Source organism: Microchirus variegatus, assembly GCF_963457635.1.
Source record: "Microchirus variegatus genome assembly, chromosome: 2".
Lineage (NCBI taxonomy): Eukaryota > Metazoa > Chordata > Actinopteri > Pleuronectiformes > Soleidae > Microchirus > Microchirus variegatus.
In genome coordinates this window covers 33635023-33649140 of record NC_139803.1, presented here as the reverse complement: position 1 = coordinate 33649140, position 14118 = coordinate 33635023, and the positions used below count along the sequence as shown (strand labels likewise).

The following is a 14118-nucleotide window of genomic DNA, read 5'->3' as shown; positions in this document are numbered from 1 at the left end:
GTTCTTTTACATACAATAGATACACACATAGGCTATAAATAAAACAAATATTAATTTATTTGCCACGCTTAAAAAAAGAAAAATGAAAAAAAGAAAAAAAAGACAGCATCACATAAATCACATAAAGGCCAGTCTATAAAACTAAGTTTTAATAAGTAGAAGAATACAAATACACAAATACACAGGGGCCTGCTTTACCTGTGGATCTGCTTAAAGTGGATTTGTCTATGGATGATTTAAAACCATTTCCCACAATAATGGATAGATCTAATGTATAAATCCCATCAAAATCTGTGTTTTTATGGTGTATTTCCTTTCCTATTCTTGGTCTTTTAAATATAATACTTACTCACATGATGCTTTAACTGCAGGTCTTAACACTCATGTTCCCCGGATCCCAAAGCAAGGATTTTGTCTTTGAGCAGGAGCTTATTGATCGACTCACACAGCGTATCGACTGGAGAATATGGCTGCCAGTCATTCTTGCATGTTGTACTTGTAGATAATGTTCTCCCAGACAATTTCCTCTGGGATCACAGCACTGTTGAACAAACAGACAGATATTTTTAAGTGGGTCTTTCTTTGTCTGCGGGCATCGTCTGAGTGCAACAAGAGGTCATAAACTGGACTTCTTCTCTATCTCTGAGTGCGAGCATCATCCAGTTTGGGGGGTTTCTGCTCTGACCGTCAGCACAAAGACACTTCCTGTCTAAGGCCGCATGTCCCTGGAGGAGCAGGCCTGGGTGCAAAACATGAACTTCTGACTATATAAGGAGCTTATATGGACTTTTGTCACCACAACACAGATCAGCCACACAGCTGAGCTTGTAAACAACATGTCAGTCACATGGTTTTGCTTTCTAAAGGAAAGGAAAATGAAGATTATGACACATGTGTAGACTTGTAAGCTCCCAGTAACTTCCAGTAACCCATCAACCATTTACACACATCAGTGTCTTTTCTGTCCTTTAAATCCTTACTCAAATGGATGGACTATCAGTCTACGGGTACGTGTTGCCATGGCAATTATTTCAAACTAAAAGTATTATTTTTTTATTATTTAAATTTAAATGTTATTATTTTTACTACTAAATTTAACCATTCAACCTATATACTATACAACTATAGTTATATTATATTATGTTGTGTTATGTTCAAGATCAAGAAATAATAATGTAATTGACTATTTTTTTCCATTTTTTTGTAAAACATCCATTGATAACAATAATAATAATCATATTTTAGCATCATTTCAGTTAAAGAGCGTTTACATACTGGTGTATTAACCATTACAGAGACATTAAAAAAAAGAATTTCGATAATTGCCAATGCTGTTAATTTAGGGCAGCTGTGGTATAATCTTACATTGGGTGGTACAAACAGTTTAGACACTTTAAAGACAAAAGCAGCTATAAAAAAGGGCAATAATTAATCCCCAAGAAGACAATGTAGGGACATCTGTCCAACGCACTAAATCCAATAAAGAGATTGGATCTGTGACTGTGTTTCATTTGTTTATTGACACCTACTCACCCTCTCTCACCCATTAGGCTTTCAAATATCTTAACAAAGCTAAGGGACACTTAACTGTCCACCCCCAGAGGAAAGTTTATTTAATCTAATCCAATCTAATCTAGTCTAATCTGAAGCAAACTGTTTTCTGACCCACAGAAAACAAAAGCACAGCTGTCAAGCCACAGTCAAACCACAACAGCTACTGATGATTAGTTGACGAAGGCTGCCATCTGCTGGCTGCAATGAGTAGGTGCAGATTATTTATTTTACTCAAAATATTTTGTATAATAATAATATTAATACATATTTATTGAGAGTATGTGGTTAATGTGTATGGATAAATAATACAATTAATTTTGTTTGGTCACTGGTATGTCGAATGTTTTTTTTTTTGTCTCTTTCTATTGGATTCATGTGCTTTTTACAAAATAAATACAACCAGTAGGTGGTGCTAAAACACAGTGTGGACAAAAAAAGAAAAAAGGAATAAAGGAAAGGCTTGAGGAAGTTACACTTCCAGAAGTTATTACATAACAACTCAACACAGCCACCATCTGTCTCACTGATTCTAATGTTCAGGTCTATTTAGTTGTAGAGCTCACTGTGTCATGGCATTGTATTATTATTGTTCACAAGAGTATTTCATTGGTGTTTGAAGACAAAAACACAAGTTTATTTGGTATTCGAGAAAAAGGGGAAAACATGTCATTATGTGTCATGTACACATGGATGGATATAAGAATAATATAAGAATGTGTGTTACAGTGAATGACGTGTGTGAGTGAGTCCAGGTGGATCCTGGGAGCTGATTGGTCCTGCACAGGAGGTACCAGTACAAGAGGCCTGATCATCCCAGCAGCAGTGGACTTTCTCGTTCTGTTGACATTTTGTGCTTGGTTTTAATAAACTGTTAAAAATGGCTTGTTTTACTTGTTGCCGGTAGTTTCTTGCGATTCTTGTTTGCGACTCAGATCCAGTTTCAAGGCTATTACAACATTTTGCAGTATTTTATATAATCTTCTCAGTACGACACAAGAATACATCTGGTTTTAAACGTGACCATTTCCATCACCATCCTGGATTAAACTGCTGTTCATCTTTGTGTTTATGTTGGCACTAGTAGTATTGCTGTCATTATTATTCTACAATTAAATTTGATATCACTTTAATTTGTTAACAACCTATTCTGCATGTATGAATGACATTGTACTAATATTAACTGATTCAGTCCTGTGTTACCTGATACAACTGTTTTATTTATGTGTATATATATATAAAAAATTGCATCTTTTGTTGGGTTTTTATGACAATACTTATGACCCTTTTGAATCTTGCACCTGGCAAATACTCCATATTACAAAAAAAAATAAAAAATAACACTAATAAAAATGAAACATTTACAAAAACTAATAAACTTACAATCCCGCTCTAAAAACTATTCTAACTTTGGTGTAAGAGTGGATGGTTGTTGACCTGTCCAGGCTGTGACCCCCCACCTTTTGCCCTATGTCAGCTGGGATTGACCCTCATGTGGTAGAAGATTAATTGAATAAAGAATAATTCTGCAATTCTGACAACATTGACTTGGATTGTAGTGTGTGTGTGTGCATGGGGGTGCAGGGGTTTTATGTGATGTGCTGTTCAGCCTCATTGCAGATGACAGGAAAAGTGTGTGTGTGCTCATGGTCTCTCGCTCTCCTCCTTTGTGCAGAAAAAAGGAGCAGTGCAGAAAGTGCAGCTGCACTGGCCCCGCCGTGGCTGTCTGCGCCCCCTGCCTCCCTTCTTACGTCACAGCCCTTTTTCTCTTTCGCGTGTGGAATGCTACAGCTGCATGTGAGGCAGCGCACGTTCCTCACTTTCGACTGAAGAGTGTCTATATAAGTCAGATGGAAAGACATACACATACACAGTGTCGTTACCAAGGCGTTGCTGTCTGACAGGTTTCACTTTCTCTACACGATAGGCCAAAAAACAGATGGTTGTTACAGTGGGGTGGGCCGCCATCTCTCCTCCCACACCAACACCATTTTTTAATGTCGCCAAAGAGACTCTGCTGCCAAGATAATTCACCACCCCCTACTCTAACACAACAACTATTGGGGCTGCATTACAGAGGAGGGCCACAGTCATCATGGGGGTAAATAATGTGGCCTACAATAAAATCCAAATAGTTATTAATACATTGGAAACACACATACACAAATACACCAAATTACACTCAATAATCCACACTTTTATTTATTAATTTAACAGTATTTACAGACTCAAAGTCAAGCTATAAAAAACACACACAACATAGAATACAGACATAGTATTCATAGATTAAAAACTAAGACTACAAACTACATAATGGACAAGTTAGGGTCTAGTGTGAAAGAAACTGTGACTCTAGACCAGGGGTCACCAACCTTTTTGAGATGAGAGCTACCTTAAGGGTAAAAAATAATATGGAGGGCTACCACATTAACATTTTTTTTTTGTTTACCATTTAAATGATTAATATTATGCATTCAACTGCACACACATTCATTCCAGTGCTTACTCCTAACGATTATCAGTTTTTATAAACAATATCAAAGATATTTTACTGAGCGATCATACGGATACATGCAAGTGAGGTGAAGTGAAGTGAGCCCGCGGGCACCATATTGGCTGCCTGCGGGCTACCAGGCGCCCGCGGGCACCACGTTGGTGACCCCTGCTCTAGACTGTAACAAACAGAAGACTTGACTGTTTGTGTCGCTGTAAAAAGATAAAGCAAGACTCTTCTAATTAAGGCTACAAACCAAAACAATTTCGAACCATATTCATAGGATATATATATTAAATTTCTGTCCATAAATAAACCTCCTAAATGTTTCATACTGGATGTTCAAAAGTGCAATTATGAAACAATGCCACAAATTCATTTTAGGGATATTGGAAATTTTGTGGATAGCTGTTACTTTTTTCCAACTGCAGATGTTTAGTCTTTTCTGTAGTGAAATTAACATAATAGTTCTCATAATCATAATCATGCGTGAATATAAAATGTCTTCATAAATAAGATCAAACACTAATGTAGAGAGCACTAGCATAACAGTCAGTTAGCTAGCAACTTATTTAGCCTAGTGTCATTAGTCATATTGGTAGGTCTTGCATAAAGCCCGCTAAAAAAGAATGAATTAATAAAATGTTAATTCTAAAGGAATTTACTAAAATAACACTCAACAGTGGTTACTTCATTTTTATTTTGAGTGTTTTGAATCAATTATTGATTCACTGGAATAACCATTCGAACTGAATTAGGTGTACACATTTGTAATCAGGCATTTAAAGTACACTTTCCATTACCCTGGTGATTTTCCTTTTCCAATTTGATTTGCTGAGTCATTTAGCTTCTCTAGCCTACACAGGGACACGTAGGTACAAGGCTGGTCAGGCTGTTAATGTTTCACTTAATTTCTTTACATATCTTTATATTTTGAGCTATTAATTCAAATGTATCCGTGCCGTGACATGTGCTATTTTTTTCCTTCTCCCTAACTTCCCCACGTTAAGAAAACGACGTTTACGGCCCTCAGGGCGTTAGACGAAAGAGGAAGTGTTTGGGTAGTGAATATCTCAGCCTGTTTTTTCTCTCTCTCTCTTTGTTTAGTTGTGCACTGTGTGTTACAACCGTTCAGTGCGTCGCATCAGCAGCAGCAGCAGCAGCGGCGGCGGGCGGCAGCGGTGGCGGCGGCAGAAGAAGAAGAAGAAGAGGCAGCAGCAGCAGTGAATTTATTATCGCAGCAGCCAAGGGTATTGAAGTGAAACGGAGGAAGGAGCGAGAGAAAAGGATTTACGGATCCCGACCCAGCATGGCTACCCAAACGACAGCATCATGCACTGGATCCACTCTGCTGCAGCCCATCAGCGACATTATCAACCTCCCTCTCGATCAGGTACGCTTTTTTTGGATGGATATAACACACTGATCCGTGACCCACCCGAGGCGCAGATGCTGTTTAAACAGCACATCCACCGCCGTTAGCTAGCACATCATGTTAATACTGGCCCATGATGACGATGATGATGATGATGATGCGCACCTCTGCGCTATCTCCGTCTGTGTACGTTGCGGATTCGCTGAAAACGAGTGCACAAAATCAGTGTCGTTGTCTCCCCCCCTCACCGTTATCTCGCACCCCTGGCATACTACACCACAGCTAACGGCTCTTCAAAGCTCAAAGCCACATCCAGAGGTGACCAAACAGTGACATCATTTGATCTGCTCTCCGCCAGTTTAATCTGGATTAACCACTTAAATTTAACTTAACGTTCACTTCATCCGGTTAGCGCCCCCAGACCTGTGTTTCTGGGCTACAGTGACAAAAGATGTATTGTTGTTGCTGTTTCGTCATTGCCAAGGAAGATAATCTAGCTGCAACAATGCTTACTGGGACGTTTTTATTTTTGGTCTAGTTCCAGGTAAATATCTGGTCATCGGGTTATAAATTCATAGCCACTGCAACTCTAGAGAACGCCAAGCAATCCATGTGTTTATAATAGATGAGCTGAAACATACCCAGTGTCAGTATTGGCCTGAAACTGGTCAAAACCACTAACTGAATGAGCCCATAGTATATGGGCAGATTATTTTGTCTCATTTCGATAATTGTTGTATAGTTGGAGCATTGTCGGTATCTATATTGGACATGAAATAGTTGTATCTTGCATCCCTTATCATTAAAGGTACAGGGTGTACGTTTATGGCGCTTTTCCACTATACAGTTCTAGCACGGCTCGAAGAGTCATGAGCGTGACATGGGAATCGGACCAAACAATGCAACAATGTAGAACTGTAGAGCAGTTATAAAGACCTAACAATCCTGAAAACGTGCATTAATCAGCAACCTTTAAGCAAGGACATCTAGCGAGCACAGTCTGTGGACATGCAGGAAGTACTGAACTAATCTTTTTTAATTCACTGATTCTAATGATACAGTACACTGAAAACAGCTGTACTAGTCACTAGGAAGTACTGTATTAATGGAAACTACATGCCTGGTGCCCAAAACGAGGAGTTGAGTTGAGCCGTGCTGTGCCGTGCCGTGCAGAGTCGTGCTAGAAATGTATCGTGGAAGAATGCCATTATTACATTATAACAGCTATCCCTAACCCCACCCTTCCATTCCAAGTGTGTTGGAGAACCTATGTAGCCTTCAGTTAGAGTCAAAACTCAAACTATGCAAGGTTTGTCCCTTGTGGGCTGTTGTAAAAACATGGTGGTCCAAAATGGCAGCCCCCGTCGAGCTGACCTGGCTCCTGATATAAATATATACACCATTCTGGGGGTAATGACAAGTACTTTCTGTTATAAGTCACAGCTAATTGAGTTTTTGCACGTATAAATCAAAGTCAGGACTAAGATCCACATGGTTGTCTGTAATAACAGAGCACCAAACTTCCCTGTTGTGTTTTGAAGCAGCATGAAATGTTTGGTCACTGATGTAGGACCACGCCCAAACATGGCACACGTGTGCACACAAAGTATGATTTCATGAGTAACGTAGGAAAATGAAGACGTGCCTGCTGTGATTGTCTGTGTGGACGCACGAGTGAATCAGGGTGTGTTGAGACTTCCTGAGAGCCACACCACCACCACAACAACAGCTGCTTCACTTTTCTGCCATTGCCTCAGCTGTTGAAAGATGATTTGTGGAAATAGGCTGTGGCTTGTCTGACAAAAGTGAGAAATATCCCTTGTTAACCACATTGGTTTTCTCCAAACTGCATTATGATTTCATTGTTTTGGTATGGAATTCCATTGAGTTACGGGTCAAATGATCACAGAGTTGCAGTTTGTTTGTTTTTTGTTGTTTTTTGGTAATTATCTTGAATCTCTTGATGTTTAAAACCAGTCTGAATTACCCATTCTTGTAAAGAACACAATCAGATTCAAAGAATATAAGTATCTTCATTTTTTCTATGCAATAGCAGGACAATCATGTTGTTATTTTTCTCCTTTTCTTATCCCCATGCATGGGGGTCACAGCCAACGACATTGACATGCAAGCCACAAGCCCATGACTCAATTTATTTTCTGATCAGGCCCAAGCAAAGCCTTGTTGTGGCTGTACAAAGGTGCATTATAAGAGGAAATTCTCCATCCTCAGCTGATCTGTGAAATGATGTTGTGTTTGAGAGAGTCGATTGAACCGTTTCACATCCTGTTTCATCGTCGGGTCACCTTTGCTGCTACCGCGCCGCGTTACATACGCTTTATTGTGAATCAAACACAATAATAGGACTCCCATCATGTCTGTCATGTCATGTAAAAACATTCAACCCCCTAGTAGGAATGCTGCATGGCAAGATCTCTCTTTTGATCTAGTTTCCAAGTAACAAACAATCCGCTACTGGGACCTAGATATGCCTTGTGGTTTTTGTTTACACCATTCCCTTACATTATTAAGATGGTAGAGTTTACTTATTATCTACATTTCTAAATCTAACCATTTGCTTGCCTCTGGGACAGCAATCATTAATCATAACCCTTTTTTTCTCTACAGTTTCCACTGCTAATGTTATAGTTCCTGTGCCTTTTGCCATAGTGACATAGCAGTGCAGTCAATGGAAGTCTCGCAATTGTGCAGGAAATGAGAAGTCACTTGCTTTGTCATGTATTTGTTTACTGGTATTGACTCGCGTTGCTGCTGTTTATGCCTCTGGCTATCCTTTTGTTGTCTTCTCTCTGTTTGAATGAACACTGGTATGAGTATGCGAGAGTGGCAGTGCATAAAAAAAGGACACGTAATCATAGCCTTTCACGGGCGCACACTAGTTTGTTGTTGCAGGTACACGTTGTCACCCTTGTGACAATGTGGTTTGTTAGCTTCCCGCCAAATGTGTGCCCCGCTGTGCCAGTGCTGCTATCAATGACCACAAAAATCAATACAGCCACTCAGATACAGTATGGCCTGTGTGTATCACAGTCACTGACACTGATTTTTATGAAGCTGTTCTACTGTGGCACCTCGGTGTGTGTGTGTGTGCCGTTAGGGTAGTAAGCCCTGGGAGAGACGGGCCTCTGCACTGGCCTGTGCCAGAGCTATAATGGGAGCTGTGAAATCTGAACTGACACTGTGCTTCTGCCTCTTTCTGCTTTCCTTTCTTTCTTTATCACACACAGCCTGTCTATTCTCTGTAATATGCTGGAGCTGCTTTGTATAAGGCCTCCTGTTGCTTTTTTGTGTACCCACAGTCCCACACAAACTGTATGTAAGATGCACCCAGTCTGATTCAGGGGCTCGGGAATAGTAGGTTAAAAATGACACATCCTGACCCAGAGCTGTGTCCTCCTTCAATTAGGTGGTATCTAGGTGTTTTATCTGATGTCACAAAAGTCTGTGCTTGTTGTGACTTCCCGCTCTGTCCATCAGGACTTATTACTACATCTTAAAGGTAAAATCTAAGAAAAGGCATGTCATATTTTTGCATCAACACTATTATTAAGTAGAGCTTACAGATAAGCTAGATTTTAAAGTATGACTAGTCTCGCAGGTAGGACGTTTATGTTCATGTCAGTATATTTTCCATTATTTAGGGTGTACCACAAGGTTTGATGATTTCAAGCCCAGTTCTATTTTTTTAAGAGCTTATAGTAGAGCTGAAGCTGAAATTGATTACTCGATTATTAATCGATTACTAAATTAATCGTCAACTATTTTGATAATTGCTTCATCGGTTTGAAGCTTTTTTCATTATCAAGACTAAATTTCAGATTGTTTTAGCTTCTTAAATGTGAATATTTTCTTTGCTCCGCATAACAAAGAAATCATTAAAACTGAATAATTTTGGTTTGTGGACAAAACAAGACGTTCAAGAACATCGTCATTTCCAGGATTGACAAACACTGATCAACGTTTTCTAACATTTTATGGACCAAACCATTAATAGAGAAAATAATCCACAGATTAATCGATGACGAAAATAATCGCAAGTTGCAGCTCTAATTTATAGTTTTAAAAGAAACTGTGACACTGTCACAGCTAAGGTTTTAAAGTCACGTCTGAAATAGTGGTAATCATCTATATTTAAGTCATTTCTTTTTTTGTTGGAATTAATGTTTCCTCGCTCTGTTCCAATAAGCAGCAGGTAGGCTCATGGTGCTGCTGACCTTCACATATAACATAATGTACAAAAGAACCTTTACACCTTACTGATTGACTGGTTTTTGTGACCTTATAGAACCGACACTTACAGTGTTTGTGTTTCCTCGAGTCTTAAACAAAAACGTGGTGACCCATATACATGCCCTTCAATACTGTGAATATATTTACATATTGTTATTGTTCATGCTGTAAAGGTGACTTCATTTGATAATGTTTACTGATCAGGTGCTTGCATTCTGCTGGATGTCTCTCAGTAGAAAATACTAGCTGATATATAATGTTGTACCTCTTCATACAGTGAAATTACCACCCATCCATCCATTTTCTACTGATTTATTATCATTTGCTATTTTGTGTTTCACATGGTTAAAATTGTTACTTCCATATCATGGGAGCAGAAGTACAGTAATTGTGATACCTCTGATGAGGAACATGCCGTCAACATACTGCTCTTGTAGCTGACCAATCGTCACAGTGAGTGAACATACAATTCTGGATATCAAGCTGCAGCCCTGTATGTACCGGACCACAGTGGTGGTGCTGCTGCTGCTGTGGTCACAAATGGCCTGCTGTACAGGCCCAGCTGTACAATCAGTCTTCTGTTTATGTGACATATTGGATTGCAGTTTGTCACTGTCAACAGCCACGTCTTTTATCATGATAACAAGCCGCCTTTTGTTGTTGCTGCTGCATTTTCCAACCCGGCTATTGTACTGCAGGCCTGTGAGCCCACTGCGGTGTTGACTCCTCGCTCTCCCTTTCATCTACTGACAATTTCCTGCTCAGATGCTCACGTGACTCCACGTTTGTTGCTAAAATATCTGGTTTGAATCTCACTAGCTCTCATGCTCGAGTTATGAGCTGCTTTGCCTGAACAATCACACATTAGCTTCTCTCAAAGGTCTCTTGCTGCTGACTGAGTCCCCGGAGCTCCTGGCTCAGTACTCCTGGTCTCACTTTGAAGCCCTCAGGTCTCGTCAGAGTTTCCCTATCTCCCCATTGTCTTTAATTGGCTGTCGTCTGGGGAGTCCTATGCCTCCAATTGATTTCTTTCCCCCATTGGCCCTCTTTAATGGAGTGCTGCTGGCTGCTGCTTATTATTATGGTGCACAATCAACAACACAGGTATGTGCAATTCCTCTTGGGGAACATGGAAAGATTTTGCTGTGTTGTTGTTGTTAACATTACTGGGTGGTTGATGACACAGTAATGTACAAATAGAATGTTCTTGAAGTGGCCTGCACTTTAACGTCATGTGTTAATGAGGTTTGTCTACAAGTAGCAAAGTGTTTATTCTTTCTCTATTAGAGATTGAGATCAATTTGATATTCTTTATTGATCTAATAATGTAATTTGATGACTATTTATAAAGTGCAAGTACTGTTTATGTGCCTCAGTGAGTGTGTTGGATCATATAACCTGTCTTACCAGGATTACATTACATGGTGGTTCGACTTTCTGCAGTCTTGGTATTGCCAAGCCATCGTATTAAAGGCATCAGTCAAAAGTGAAACAAGGTTCTGCGTTATGTCTTGACGCATAACAAATGTGAAGTCTCTGTCTTTGATTGCCCCATCCTGTGCAATGACGGAGCATACACTGGCTATCTTACAGTAAGCAGTGAGCATTTGTGCATCTGTCACTCCTCTTCACTTTGAAGTACCCGGCGTTGCTGTGAAAGTGGATTCCCACATGACTCGGCTTTATAACTCATTAGTTCCGTTGGTAATGGGTGTGTGGTGTCATGAGGGTTAATCGTGTGTCTGCGCTAAAAAAGCTTGCACTCTTTGGGCCTGAAGGACCATCGCAGGAAGAATCTTGATCTCACAATCGCTGCGAACTGCTGCACAGGCCATATAACGCAACAAGTGGTGGAAGCAGGGCCCACCTTGAGGATTTGCCTCCACATATTTCCTGATTTGCTGTCACTATTGACATCATCCAAGGTTCTGGTCAGTTTCAGAGCAAGAAAAACTGTAGAACAAATGAAATATATGTACATTGAACAAGAATATTATGGACAAATGCTCATTTTGGAACCACAAATCAGTGTCGATACTACTTAGTTATTTTAGTTGTCCTTAATGCGACCTTATTATGAATGGTATGCATACCCGTGAATGCCTGCCAGTATAAACTAGTTTCAGTCCGGTTTTACTGTTGCACTCATTCTCTTTTCTGTGGTTTTGAAATGGCAACAAACATTAGAACATACAACATACTGTACGTCTTCTGTATTTTGCCCATGTCAAGGAATTTCCTCTTTTCCCATGTGTAAAATTATAGCCATTAAGTGGTTCATAACTTTGACTCTTTGACCTTTACTTGATGTTGTTAGTGACAGTATAACTGAGCAGCACTGTAAAACAAGCACAGAACGTTTATTTCGCCAGCCAGGAAATGTCAGTTACTTAACAAGCTTATGTAACACCTGCCTTGTATTTTTATCTTAACTGGAGAGAGAAAAGAAATGTGGTTTGTGCTTGATATTTAAGCGTGATTGTAAAGTTCAGATGATTTGAGTCGGTTGTGAGTAAATGGTTGTTTGTCTCTATATGTGGCCTTGCGATGAACTGGCGAACTGTCCAGGGTGACCCCGCCTATCGCCCAATGTCAGCTGAGATTGGCACAGCACCCCCGCGACCCTCCGGTGGAGGATAAATCGGTAGATAATGGATGGATGGATGGATAGTTTGTCCCGTCATTCTCAGAACACCATTTTTGAATTTTTTTATGTACTGTCTTGCTGTATCATAGCAACCGACTGCCTCCCCATTCATGTTCATGGACCTCCAGAAACTCTGCTGTGTTGTAACTGGCAAGCATTTCCTCTTTCTTTGAAAGCCACATAAAGGCCACTGTACTTGTGTGTACTGTACTAATTCTTTGGAAGGCCACATCTCCAATACTATTGGTTTATATTTTGCTGGTTGTTCTTGCCTTTGGGTTTAGACCAGTGTCCAACAAAAATCTGCAGAGATAGAGGTCCGTTTTATGTCTCCTTTTCTGTTTAAGGCCTATTTTTTGGCCTTTTAAGCAAGACCACTGTTCCTTTAAAGATGAGAAAATACAGCTGTAGTCCCATGTTCAAAACAACATGGGTGTGGTGGTTGGAGTTAACGTTTGCAGTCTGTGTTTTAAATACGTCATCATTAATAATGGTTGATTCTTCGAGTCACATACATTCAGGTATCTATCTTAAAAATAATTTGAATCAAATCAAATTGTTAGATACTGAGAGATTCACAGTCTGTCCACCGTTAGTTTCTACAGGCTCTACGGAGAAGAAAAGTCCCTAATTCCAGGCGTATTCAGTGTGTTGTGTCATACTTCAGGCTGTAATCAGAGCCAAAGATGCTTCAACCTAGTGCTGTTTCTCAAGTGAAGGGGTCTGAATGTGCTCTGAATCCTTACTGTGTATATTTAATAATAAATTATATGGCTGGCAGTTGTTTTTCTTGTTGTAGTTTTGGACAGAATGTGAAGCCAGAGAGAGACTCACGTCTGTGCTCACAGGCACACGAACAATCGTAGGAACTTCAAGTCTTTTTTTCCGATGAAAAATCTTTGCCAACAAGATATTAGCTCCGTCTTTTACTCTCCTTCCTTCTCTTTCTCCATTGTTCTCTTTGTTTTTACATTGACATGGCAGCAGTAGGAAGGTAACAGTGGGCATCTGAGCCAAAGTCACACATGACTGTGTAACGTTATTCTGCTCTGACAACATTACTTCATTATTGTGCTTCCCAATGACATATCAGAACAAATGCTAGGAGCATAGTTGGTGTTTCAAAAAGCAGCTCTGTCATTTAATTTCACCTTGTGTGGAATGGCTTATTGAATAGCTGTCAGTCCGTACGTTGACAGTTTAAACACGGTCAGATGGATAGTGCTGTGGATCTGTATGTTTCGTACCTGCTGTCCATGATAATTGTTGCTTCCACGTAGACTGGGGAGAACATTTCGGTGCATGTGCAGAGAGCCAAGTCCAACTCCAGCCCTGCCGTATTGTATACATGCAGGAATAATCGGACTATGAATCCCATTATCCAGGTATATTAGTCCGACTAAGACTAGCTCGGGTTTAGTGTTAACATGACATTAAGAAAAAATATTATTTTCTTAGTCTGACTAAAATAGAACTTTGAACATGCACGTAAACGCACTGACTCCGAGTCCGACCAGCACCTAATGTAGGCTTTTGAAACCTTTTGGCATTGATCATTTCCAGCTTTAACAGATCCACCCTTTAGTCTGTAGGGTTGTGATAGATCTTCAGCTGCCTCTATGTGGACTCAAAACAATGCAGCACCCTATCAAGGAAAGATGTTTCCATTTCTGTTAGCCTGATCTAGTTTCACAGTTGACACGTACACACACACACACACACACACATATTAATGTCAGTTTGTCTCCCAGAACCTTGACAAATTGTGCCACATTTGCTGGCCAAGACAAAAGCAGTCCA

The 14118-nt window shown here is 39.9% G+C and overlaps 1 protein-coding gene across 1 annotated transcript in view; it reads left to right on the top strand.

Moving 5' to 3' along the window:
* The first annotated feature begins 5257 nt into the window (after nt 1–5257).
* The window catches only part of mboat2a (membrane bound O-acyltransferase domain containing 2a), a 35424-nt gene continuing 26563 nt past the window's right edge, over nt 5258–14118 (top strand). Inside the window, exon 1 of the mRNA XM_083904724.1 lies at nt 5258–5438. Within this exon, the coding sequence (XP_083760850.1) occupies nt 5355–5438 (84 nt within the window). The 5' untranslated portion in view covers nt 5258–5354. The remainder of the gene's footprint in view (nt 5439–14118) is intronic.